This window comes from Gadus macrocephalus, chromosome 22 (assembly GCF_031168955.1).
Source record: "Gadus macrocephalus chromosome 22, ASM3116895v1".
Classification (NCBI taxonomy): Eukaryota; Metazoa; Chordata; class Actinopteri; order Gadiformes; family Gadidae; genus Gadus; species Gadus macrocephalus.
The window spans coordinates 11083017-11096217 of NC_082403.1; the positions used below are offsets into that span (position 1 = coordinate 11083017).

The window sequence follows — 13201 nt, forward strand, 5'->3', positions numbered from 1 at the left end:
AGGCAGGGACAGAGAGGGAGAGCGAGAGAGAGAGAAGCTTCAGAAGGGGTGAGCGCAGATAGTACAGTGCACCCTCTAGTTATATATAACTAGATATAATTAAATGATTTATGATGACTATATGCTCTGTAAGGTGACCTTGGGTGTCTTGAAAGGCGCCTCTAAATTAAATGTATTATTATTATTATTATTATTATTATTATTATTATATCTGTATATATTTTTATCTAGTTATATATATGTCAACATTTCTGATTTGTAAGCAGACCTCCTCAAAAACGACGTTAATTGTCGGAGAACGCTCCCATTCAGACTGCATTGGTTTACATTTCGTTCTGTGTATCACTAAAAAAGTCGGACAATCGTAATCTGGGACACGATGCGCACAGATTAACATTAGTGCGCATGAGCACGAAATTGCGCGATACCGGGTTGCCTCTGCAAACCTATGGTGGCATCAGGCATTCAGTGTGCATATTGTTCTGTATGTAGTCCTCTGCAAACCTATGTTGGCATCATGCCTTAAGTGTGTCTTCAACAACCACACACAAAAGTTTGCACATTTACATGAATTTTGTGTAATTCATATTTCATTGTATTTGTCTAAATGCATACTAATGCAGACTGTATATATATTTATGAGTGACGTTTACCAACACAATGGCTTGGCCGTAACACTCACCCATCTCTATCTCTCTCTCGCTCACTCACACACAGAGAGAGAGAGTATGTTACCTTGTGTGTAATTATCAGTTATTGTTGATGTATCTGCACTTTTAATGTTGCTGATTTCTACAAGGCAAATAAATTTACTTAAAACTTAGTTCCCTGGCCCCATTCGTCTTTGTAAGTAAATGTTCTTTTTTTGCCTTTACTATTTTGTCAGAATGCACCAGAATGCTTTGTTTGTTTGTGAAAATCACAAAAAAATCTTGTGGGGGACGATGCCCCCAGACCCCCCTACAGAGTTTTGGAATGCAAACGTTCAACCCCCCTCAAATAAATTCCACCAGCCGCCACTGCCCAATGCACTCCTCTGCCCCAGTGGGCCAGAATACCACTTCCGGCCCCCACCATGCGTGACATGGGTGGTGAGGACACCTTTTCTGTCCTTTTGACGGACAATCACGTAGTCAAGGATATGCCAACGTTTTGAGCGGGGGTGCTGCCACATTGTCTTAAGCCTGTTTTTCATCTGCAAAATGGTACTGGTAATGGCCAGCTGGTGCTCTGCACAGAGGGAGAGGAGGCTGAGCCCGTTGTGGTTCAGCTTCCCCACTCCATGCTGGCCAATGACTTTACTCCATACCAGGTGCTCCGAGCCCACTCTAGCATTGACATCTCCCATGAGTATGAGCCTGTCCTTAGCCACGTTGTTCTGTAAGATGGCATGAAGAGCTCTGTAGAAATCCTCTTTGATGTTATGATCGGAATCAAGAGTTGGTGGCGGTGCATATGCACTGATGAGGGTGGCAAAGCGTTTCTTTGCCAGGGGAATGCGCCATGTCATCAGTCTTTCATTGATGCCGATGGTGGATTCCGGAATGCGCTGCAGCAGTTTAGACTTCAAAGCAAAGACGACTCCATGATTACGGCGAGTGCCTTCAGGGACCCCCTTCCAGAAGAAGGTGTACCCAGCACCAACCTCTGACATGAAGTCCTCTCCATTTAGGCTGGTCTCACTGACAGCTGCTTTGTCGATGTTAAATCCTGCGAGCTTGAGGGCCACCGGTGCTGTCCTGCGCTGGGGCCTGTCAGTAGTTTCGGCCAGGTCCAGCAATGTGCGAACGTTGCACGAAGCAACGCTTACATTCAGTATCAGAATCAGAATTGCTTTTATTCGCCAAATGCATCAATGGACACACAGGAATTTAACTTGGCATCCAGCACTTAACACACAACTAGACAGACAGTAAAATACACATGGCTCTAGTAAAACATGATATTAAAACAGATCTGTAAATATAGAATAAAAAAAGTAGTCCAAATGAGACTCCTTTAAGAAGGAGGGGGGAGGGCGTTGCATTAAGGAGAGATATAGCCTTAGGCAAAAAGCTATTTTGGTAGGGTGGGGTCCTGATGGCACGGTACCGCTTATCAGAGGGGAAAATATGCGCTGCTCCGTCCCGCAGTCCTAACGACCATCACTCCATTGCCGCCTGTGTGCATGGTTTAGATAGATCCTCCCAGCCAAATCCTTGGCCTGTACCCACCACCATTGCACAACGCCACAGGACTTCGGGGGGGGAGGAAGAAGCTTGCACATAGGAGAGGATAAGCCTGCCCCAAACTGTTCGCTCTAAGAGGGGTTAGTTGGTGGCTAGCTTCTTAGATCTGTGTTATCAAACGTTTATGAATGTTGACACACCTAATATCATTTTCCTAAAATGTCCTCAGTATCTTGCGTTCATGTCCATTTTCTATTTTCGAGGGTTGCTGTCACTTTTGTCAAGTAATTGTTTAGATTAGATACAACTTTATTAATCCCCTGTAGGAGTTTTTTTTTAATTTGTTTATTAGTGCCTCCAAATGCATTTGGGTATTTCCTCTTAGTTGTACTAGCAAATGTAAGGTGGATGTGAATTAAAACTATATGTTCATCTTTTTATACATTTTTAATTAGTTTTAGTTTTATTTTATTTCTTTTTCACTTGCTTTATATACTGTATTGTGTATTTTCAATTGTGAATTACTCCAGTGCTGCTGCTTTACGAGACCAGACAATGATGATGTAATTGTGTCTTTTGGAGATAGGAAAATGTTATTCATTTTCCTAAATTATTCACTCTTAGGAAAATGTTATTCATTTATTTAGATTAGTGATTTGAATGGCTGTCCTTTCAACCTACCTTGTTATCACTGTGCACTCTGTATTTCTGTTTTACCTTTACCTTGCAGCCTGCACTATGTTAAGGATCGAAAAATGCAACAATACCTTTCTGTAACTACATAAGAACACATACTCAAGAACACAGAGATTATTGCAGACACAATCACAGCTAAGAGCTCCTCATTTCTGACTCTGCTGGTCCTGTCCGTCCTTCAGAACCCAACGGAGCTTAACGCCGGTCACGCCTTCCTTGGCCAGTTTGGCGGAGAGCTGGAGGAGATGCATGTGTTAATAAGTCTTCATGGGTCATGAAACATTTGACTTTTAAACTTTTTTATGTATTGGACTTTTAACCTTTTTATATATTGGCGTTGTACAACAATGTTAAAGTATTTTAGCCTTCATAATCCTTTAGACAAGCATGTCACCACATGATCCTACCAACCTGTTCCACAAACTGGTGTTGAACCTCTGGATCCGTCATGTCGGCTTCAGAGCTGATCTTCAACTTGAAAGTTGAGCGTTGTTTCTGCTGTTCCTGGCAGGCGAACCCATACAAGCTGCCACATTCAAAATCAAAAAAATACCCAGAGGTAACGCTCATATAGACACAATGTTCCTTGTTTTGAATGTTGTTTGGCTCGCCAGTTATCCAATTCGTGTAAGTGGCTCTGCTACCATCAGACCAGTGGGAATATGGATATCTGTGGAGCCCAATCCATGCACCACTGTTAACCATTGCAACAATTTTGCCGTTCTCAGTAGCGTTTCTCAAACTGGCCAAATCCATATAGTTAGACTTGCAGTGATCCCTCGCCTTGGACCAAGTCATTTTTTCTTTGACGTAGACATAGTTGCCTTCATCTAAATCAGAATGAGGACGACAAAAAGAATGATCAGATATTTTATCAGTTTAACTCTTTATCCCAATCTATGTTCTTTAATAAAACGGGGATATCGTGAAGTAGATTAATTTTATGTATGATCTCAATGTTTGTCTTTAATCGTATTTCACAATGACTGCTTAAACTCAAAGGCTCTTAATTATATAATATTATATTTGATGACATTTACAGTAAATTAAACAGTTCTTAATTTTTGATTCAATGGAAAAGGGAGCTGTGTAAAACCTAGAGCAATAACAATCTGTTATATTTATGAACAAAAATCCAACCCACCGTCAAAGCATAATGCATATTCTTCCCAGTTGCAGGGCACATCATTCAGCAAATCTGTAGTTTCAATCCGGATACAGTTTTGACCTGCGCCACCGTTGTTTGGTTGATCTTCCCGCCAATTGCCATAGTGTTGGCCCACTCTGTAGATTTGGTTGCCGTGGGACCACTGCCATCTGGTAACGTCATCATAAAGTCCGATCCAGATTCTGCCAATGTCATAATCAGACCAGATTCTTGACTCTTGTAGCTCCTTGAGTTCTTCCGGGTTGTCTACAGTGGCCAGGTCATCAAAGTGCTCCCTACAGTGACGCTGAGCATCAGTCCAGGTCATCTTCTGATCCACAAAGTGGTAGAGTTTGGTGATGGGAGACGCATGGTGTCCCACGAGCCCTGCAGCGGAAGCCAGCACAGCAGAAACAATACAAACTTCAGTCACTCAAACGTTTATCCATCCTGTTTAAAATTACATTAATTACTTAAAAAAAAAATCTCAGGCTTTTCCCATTGGGCCTTGGGTACCCAGTCTGACTTTTCCCACCACTATGTATACGCCCCTGGATGCGGGAGCCTTTCTATGACGGCAGCTAAAAAAAATCTATTCACCAGTTCCTATTAGTCTGGAACCTCTGAGTTCATTTTTTATTTCTAATAGGCGGTATATATATTTACAGGCCCTGACCAAATTATTACATTTGTACTTGTGCTCAAATAGATTCAGAGTCGACTCATCATTGCTTTGGTCTTATCTACTAATGGGTTATTCTTAAAGACTGAAGAAGTTGAGAATCAAGAATCGTATGTGTGATTTGTGTGTTCACAGGCTCTTGAAAGGAGATCTATGTATTCATTATTTTTATAAAGAAGAATTTTCTGATAATACATCCATGGTTGTGCTCTGCTGCCAAAATAATATTATTTATATGAACTTTTCTTTCTTTTTTTTAAAACCCTGGAAGAAACGCTTTGGAGACATTAATGGGAAACCTACATATGTGTTACATAGCAATCTAAGCATGGGTCAAACCCAATGGCAATCCAAACCCTAACTCTGACTGTGATAGTGCCGCCATGCTCTACCTGCTTTGCAAGATAGAAACATAACTAAACAACCAGCAAAAATAATCACTACTTGGTGGATAGATTTACTTGTCTATAGTGCTAACCATGTTGTTAAATTAGAGACACACAAGCACAAAAAACACACGTATCTGACCTGAAAGGCTAAGAAAGAGCAGTATGTTCTTCCACATCCTGTAACCTGAAAACACAGCATGAAAACACTTTAGTTGCTCTGTCATTTAACAAAGTTTATATGTTGCACATTGAGCATAGCAATTGACTGCAATGGCCTGTACATGCACTACCATCGCACAAATCTAGATATAAATTATATCACTATATATGTAATCCATTAATAATTAATAACCATTTTGTTTGGTTACCAAAGGTGTTGGTTCTACCTGTTTGTGAGGAATTTGCCTTCTATCAGCTTGTTATTAATAAATTCCGATCCTTGGACGTGTTGTAGAATGGCTGACTGCATAACACATGTCTGAGCTTTTACTCTCAGAACATTCTGCTTGCTAAACAAAGCAATGCTCATAAATTTGCAGGGATTTGCATGTTTCCCTACAAGATGCTAGCGTGAGTTGAGGTTCAAGGAGGGACTTGTTGAAGGGATGACAGACTACTATCTATTTATCTAGCTATCTATCAATATATCGATCGACCTGTCAATCTATTATTCTCTCCACCCATCCAAAAATCGATCCATCAATCCCATCCATACACTTATACAAAACTGGGACCGACAGCTAGTATTTCAATAAATCACTTTAAAAGTTAGCGTTAGGGGTTAAATTAGTAAGCTTCTTAATTTAGTTTGTATTATGGAAATCATGTGTACTGTAATTGCCAAATTGAATACCTTCTTAATGAATCGTTTGACCTTGAGAAGAACAGAGGAGCAAACATATCAAAAGATGAAGTCTAAATGGAGTAAGCATATTATAAACATCTTTTTAACGTAAAATGGTTAAAAAAGTGATAGTTTGATCATAGGTCTAACAGTATGTTGAAGTATTGGTATTACAGGTAGACGATGTAGGATTAATATCATAAATCCCAGTAGTTGAGATAGAATGATAAATTATAGTGCTAATAGTATGATGGGCAGACTTATCAGTATGATAAGTAACAGTAGTCTTCACATCTAATGTAAAGGGTGCAACCAAATATGTTAGGGTGCCGCCAAATTCAAAAGTGAGTGCCAAAAGTGCCACCAGTTGAAAATGTTAGCCTTGAACCCCTGTATTTTATTTTTAAGTAGAAGCCGTCGGTTCCAATTCAAGCCTTACATTTTATAATGTGAATGGAATAGGTGAAAAAGTGCAGTTGAAGGAAATTGAAGAAGAATATATTTTGTGAATGCTGGAGGCATTCACGAAATATAATCTTCCTCAATTGTTAGGCCTAATTTCTTTGATATAAAGGAAATTACAAAAATAAGCCAATGGCAAGAATTCAATGACGTACCCAGGACGCAAACTTGGGTCACCCTTACTACAGGACAGATGCTAGACCACTCACCCAACGACTTTTTCACAATATTAATAGAATGCATTGGATTCTATGATAATGTGTTGAGAAAATATCCACGAAAACAATAGATAGCCTCCTCATCCTCATCGTCATCCGCTTATCCGGGGTCGGGTCGCGGGGGGAGCAGCTCAAGCAGGGGGCCCCAGACTTCCCTTTCCCGGGCCACATTGACCAGCTCTGACGGGGGGATCCCGAGGCGTTCCCAGGCCAGTGTTGAGATATAATCTCTCCACCTAGTCCTGGGTCTTCCCCGAGGTCTCCTCCCCACTGGACGTGCCTGAAACACCTCCCAAGGAAGGCGCCCAGTGGGCATCCTTACCAGATGCCCACTGGGCATAGATAGCAATTTATCTAATTATTTTTATTGACATCATTATCTTAGACCCTTAGTGCAAATATACGCTGTTTGTACTTCATATATGTGCATTTATAAAATCGTGAGGACTAGGCTTGGCGGAACCTTCTGATGGTACACTTTTTGCCGACCGATGGGACTTCTCTGAAACAGGTTAGTTTGGTCAGATAAATTGCCATGGTTACTTAGCGGAGATTCCCTTGAGCCACGTTGATGGAACGCAATTCTAGCTGAAAGTAGTGAGGCTAAGCGAAATAAGCCCGGCTTTGCCTTTAGCTTGGTTGATGGGATACCCCTCTGCTCTGCCTTTGAAAAAACAGAGCTGAGATGCGCAGATTTGGAATTTTTCCCCGTATCTTGTCATTAGGGTCGGGTATCATTTGGGTTTTATCCGATACCGGTGCCTACTCTCTACTTTTCAAAGGGTTCCAGTGCTAAAACGGTTCTCGAACCGGTACTTAAAAAAACGAAACTGCACACACTTGCATACATGCACGACTTGTTATGAGTTTCACATTAAGCAGAAAGTCAGCGGACACTGAGTTGAATGGCAACGGTTTGCTAGCCTGCTTGATATGCAAGATTTACGGTTGCCATTAAATTACACGACTTACTCAGGCCCCGTTATGAGGCACCGAAAGGTGCGTTCTTATTCAATCTCGTTTCAACCGTTTACGAGTTTCGGTGCTCAACCCTAGTCGTCATACGGGGACATGCTACCTCTCTTTCTCTGCTTTGCCCACCCAGAGAATTTGGCCCGCTAATGAGACAATGAGCTACGCCTATTATTTGGATAACTGTTCTTCTGTTGGTCTTATGGCGCATAACACGTCGAATACTCTCTGACGTCTCTGGTATTTCCACAACGAGACTCATAGTGGGGGTTATCTCAGCCATGGTTGAGAAGGAATTGGGGGGAAAGGAACTTTGGCTTTGACTCCCTGAAGTACATGAACCGCGACAAGGAGGAGAAAGGGATTCTTTCCCGCGATTGTCTCCCACCGGAGCCCCGTCTGCCTGCTGCCACGAGGCACCACCGCCTCGAGGAACACCACAGAGGCACCACCGCCAAATTGCAAACGGGTCTAAACGTTCCCTAGCGACAGTTAGAATAACAGCCTAATCTAATAATAGCCTACCGGAGTTTCCAGTTCAAAAATAAAATAACACAAATTAATGGAGAATAATTAGGGTGGTGCCGACGACAGATAGGCAAGGCAAGGCAACTTTATTTATATAGCACTTTTCATGCACACGGCAGACTCAAAGTGCATATAAACATTGTCATACAATTAAAAAAATAAAATAATAGATAAGTTAAAGAAAACATGCAGAAAATATAGAAAATAAAGGCAAAGTTAAAAAAAGCATTTTAGGAAGTGCAAAGATCAGATCAACAGTCTCTGGTACCCACGTCGGGACTCCAACCAAAGTCAAAGTCAGCTTTATTGTCAACACTTCACATGTACAAGACATGTGAGGGAATCGAGAAAACGTTTCCCCCTATCCCGCGGTGAACATATAAAAAGTGCACAGGCACAAACACAAATATACGAGACAACACAAAAAATAGACAAGATAGACAATGACATATAAAATATAGGAGTTCTGTATGAATAAAATAAGTAAAAATAATTGTGCAAAGAGGCAGTCAATACTGGCAGCAAAAAGTCATGTAGTAGTGCATTTTTTAAATAGATAAATAAATAATAGCAGCAATTTCAGTCTGTATGGTGTGTATTTAAACTAGTAATAGTAATAGTGCAAAGACAGTTAGTCCACAGTGTAGCAAGGCAGAAAACAGGGGGGGGGGGGGTATTTCAGCTTACTGACAGCCCTGTTGATGTGGCTGAGGGGAGAGAGGGGAGAGAATTTAGTTTCCTGACCGCCTGGTGGATGAAGCTGTTTTTGAGTCTGGTGGTGCGGGCATGCAGGCTCCGATACCTTCTTCCAGAGGGCAGGAGGGTGAACAGACTGTGAGCGGGATGGCTGGCCTCGCTCACAATCCTGGTCGCTTTGCGGGTGAGGCGAGTGCTGTATGTGTGTTGCATGGAGGGGAGTGGGGCACCGATGATCTTTGCAGCTGTGTTAACCACGCGCTGCAGGGCTTTCCTGCTGTATTCAGCGCAGCTCCCGCCCCACACGGTGATGCAGCTGAACAGGATGCTCTCAATGGTGCCTCGGTAGAATGTGCACATGATTGATGGGGGGGCTCGTGCTTGCTTCAATTTTTGGAGGAAATAGAGGCGCTGATGGGCTTTCTTCGCCAGTGATGGTGGTCCAGGAGAGGTCGTCACTGATGTACACCCCCAGGAATTTTGTGCCACTCACTCGCTCCACTGCCGCACCATCGATGGTCAGTGGTGGGTGCTCAGTGTGGCGTCTCCTGAAGTCAACAACAATCTCCTTAGTTTTGCTGACATTCAGCAGGAGGTTGTTGTTGCTGCACCACATGGTCAGAAGGTTGACCTCCTTCCTATAGCTGGTCTCATCGTTCTTAGTGATGAGACCCACCAGAGTGGTATCATCCGCAAACTTCACCATGTGATTGGTGCTGTAGGTTGGTGTGCAGTCGTGAGTCAGCAGGGTGAAGAGCAGGGGCGAGAGCACACAGCCTTGGGGGGCCCCAAGGCATACCCTTCAACCCGACCTAAATGAACTTGGTCCTTTCTCTGGGACTCCAACCCGACCTTAAAGGTTTTAAAACGTGGACCCGAGGAATCTGAGAAAACGATTTAGATTTTTTAGGAGAAGAACCTCTCCCGCTGTCTCCCACCGAGCCATCCTGTCAGCAGCAACTGGACAAAGACGACGAACATAATAGCGCTTCGCCCAGTGAGCCGGCTCCCATGACTCCCATCCCCTGAGATCATTGAGTTGATGGCCAATATGACAAGGGATCAAATCAGTTGCGAAGTACGGGACAATGGGATGTTTGCACTTATGGTCGATGAGAGTAAGGACATAAGCAAGAAGGAACAGGTGTCTATGGTGGTGAGCAAGTGCAACATCGACTACCACAAGTGCATCGCGTAGTGTTATGACGGCGCTGCCGTTATGTCGGGGGGCAATAATGGTGTTCAGGAGAGGTTTCGGAGAGCAGTGCGTCAGGCTGTATATGTTCACTGCCATGCCCATCGTCTAAACTTAGTTTTAGTGGACTGTGTCAGCAGTGTCGAACCAGCGAGGAAGTCTTTCTGGTTGTGCAGATGCTCCATACGTTTTTTTTTCGGCTCTGTGGTGCACAGCATTTTTTGCAAGAAGCAAGTTGAACTCGAACCGACAGAAAAAACGGTTGAATTGAAAAGAAAAACTGACACCCGGTGGGTTGCCAATTAATGGCACTGTGTGCCTTTAAAAAAATCACTGCCCGGGATCCTCAGTACAGGGACCGATGTGATCAAGCTGCCAGGGGCTAAGAGAAGAACAGAGGCGAAATCTATCAAGGCTCAGCTGGTTGAGGAGTTTGCTCTGCAGCTCATTTTTGTTGAGGAATCGTTCCACACTATGAAGTTCCTTTCCGATATTTTGCGGGCCTTTGCATCTGCATTGAGTCTGATTGAGTCAGTTATCTCATCCCTGGAAGAAAAGCAGAATGACAACTCATGGGGTGAGATGTGGGACAAAGCGCAGGCCCTGTGCACAAAGTCAGGCATTGCAGTTCATTCAGAGGACCGAGTCGAGTGACGATGTCCACTTCTACCAGCATGCCTACAGCAGAGCCATAGAGAGAGAAGAGTTGCGACACTCTCTGATCTCGCCGGCAGGGTTGTCACGTGGTTCATGTAAGCCTGTATAGTTCCAAAACACGGCACGCTGCCGTGTTCTTCAATGGGACTGACAGCAGCGATTGCAATATTGAATGGTAAATATAAATTAAAAAACAAATACCCAAGTACTTTTCTGACTATTGTTGCATATTTCTAAATGTCAGTTTTACATATTTGGAGTGGTAGGGTGACAACTGCAAGCTACTTAGATACGTTTTTAAGTTTGAGAGAAAGCTTCACGTTCGTGTTATTATGGGTAGCACTAGGCTACTGACTTTAGTGGCTTAACCTTACTACATCTGTTCAAAGACGATTCAAGATGTTCATTTTTGCGCAACTGGACTATTGGATTTTCTTGATTTTGCTTGTAATTCCGATTCACTTACCCGTGGTCAGAGAGCGATTGAGAAAGCAGAGTAGCAACAGTCCATTTAGCATTTAGTTTCCAGACAACTTCTGATGAGACAGGAGCTGACCACACAACCATGATACTTTTAAGACTAATGCTGCTATCCATTTGGATTTACGAAGTGGTAAAGTCGCAAATCTCCCGGCTTTCTTGCGGCATTTCACTGAGGCACGCCCCCTTTTGGTCGTAGTATCTCGTCGCTTTCAAAGTAGAGCGAGCAGAGCTGTACAACTCGCAAAGAAGATGGCTGCGCCCATAGTTAATGGGGGATGAGATGTATTTTCTTTCTATTTGTACCACGTTGGTGGTTTTAATGTCGTTTTTAAAACCTCTTACACACTTGATTTCATTGCTGCTTTAATCCGGTCACCAATATATGCATTGCACGGTCTTGCTTTGCGTGCAATTCAATGTAAAGTTTTGTTTTGAAGCTGTTTTGCTAAAGAAGCTATGTTGCTAATGATGACTAGCCTGCTACTACTCCCCCTCGTGGCTCGACAGAAACACAAATGGCAAACTGGAAGGCTGGAGCAAGGGAAATACGTCACGTTCTCGCTGAAGCTGGTCGTTCATACCAGCGTACCATCAAAATGGATAGCAGCATTAGCCCAGGGTTTCCCCCAGCACTATCTTGTTAAGGCGGCCGCCTTAACAAGACTAGGGCCCCGCCTTGACTACCAATGTATTGAAAAAAATAATAATAAAATAAAATATGGCATTCGTAATACTCACGTAATACTGTTTACAACATTAGTCGTGCCAATAAAGTTTTTTGAGTGTAATTGAGACGGGGACATCTGGTGGTTGAATATATTGTTGCATAGTCTATCATAGTCACCTGTCAATCTACCGCCAGTGACGTGCGGTGAGGTCAGTGAGTGGGTAGGCACTGAGTTCTGAAAGCCAGATTTCTCTAAACCTATATATTGTTAAATCAAAAACAATAAACAACAAACAGGCACGCACGGCCGATTTCAAATAAGTTCCTCCCTTTCACTCACACACACACACACACACACACACACACACACACACACACACACACACACACACACACACACACAGACGGGACGTATATGACACGACGGTGACTTCAGGTTTGCCCGTAGCCTACTGTCGTTTATTTCATTCATGCGTACTGGCATCTTTGAGCAAAATACCCCCAAAATTTTTCACCAACAACACCACCGACTGCTTACCACCTTGACTGAGACATTTACTGGGGGAAACACTGATTAGCCATACACAAAGTATCACATATATTAAAGAATAACAAATGAATGTTGGATGAATGAAATAGTATTTTTTTTATTAAACAATGGGTGAGACAACAAGATTATGTGTGTGTGTATCCAACTTGAAAAACAAAAACAAAGTGAAGGAACAGGGATGGATATTGTATATATAAGTGTTAACAAGAGAGGAATATGGTGAGGAAAGGAGACAATTAAAAAAGCAATAAGTAAAATTGTAATGTCATGTATATCCTCTTTATTGATGATTGATTATTGTGTATTGTCATCGCCTCAGTGGTGCATTGGAGTGCACTCTGCCTAACCCACTGGAGACCGCGGCTCAATTTCTGTGGAAAACACAATATCTTAAATTTAAAACGTAAAATTAAAGATACGTAAAATTGTTTATTGTCATATCTAACCTTAGACGTATTTTTAATAAAACTCTCAGTGTGAAGTGGAGAGAGCTGTGAGCTAACCCCCTGGAGACTGGGGTTCAAGTCCGGTTGATGTCCTCTGTTGGAAGACTCTTATTTCTATTTCATGCGAATTATAAAGTCAAGTATAACCGTTGTGATGAACTTTTTCGGTGTCTGCATGGTGCATTGATAAGTTCGGAGGTTAACACTCTAAACTGCTCAGGTTCGGATCCCTGCAAAAACATTGACAGGGGTAGCACTGTCGTTTTTTTACTGGTCAAGATGGAAAAGAAATTAGGGGTAACTTAGTCGTTTTTTATCGGCAGTCATGAAAAAAACATAAGGGGTAACACTGTCGATATATTTATCCATAAAAACACAAGGGGTTACACTGTCGTTTTTAT

The 13201-nt window shown here is 42.5% G+C and overlaps 1 protein-coding gene and 1 long non-coding RNA gene across 2 annotated transcripts; both read right to left on the reverse strand.

The window, feature by feature from the left end:
* Positions 1-2421: 2421 nt before the first annotated feature.
* Positions 2422-6467, reverse strand: LOC132451236 (macrophage mannose receptor 1-like). Its single transcript, XM_060043597.1, has 4 exons — positions 5222-6467; positions 4009-4398; positions 3276-3694; positions 2422-3100 (listed from the first exon to the last, which is right to left on the reverse strand). Exons 1-4 carry the CDS (start codon positions 5304-5306, stop codon positions 3011-3013), a joined length of 984 nt encoding a protein of 327 aa, XP_059899580.1. The 5' UTR covers positions 5307-6467; the 3' UTR covers positions 2422-3010.
* A 525-nt stretch (positions 6468-6992) lies between these two features.
* On the reverse strand, positions 6993-9944 carry LOC132451237 (uncharacterized). Its single transcript, XR_009524006.1, has 2 exons — positions 9625-9944; positions 6993-8407 (listed from the first exon to the last, which is right to left on the reverse strand). It is a non-coding gene; the product is annotated as an uncharacterized LOC132451237 (long non-coding RNA).
* Positions 9945-13201: the final 3257 nt, after the last annotated feature.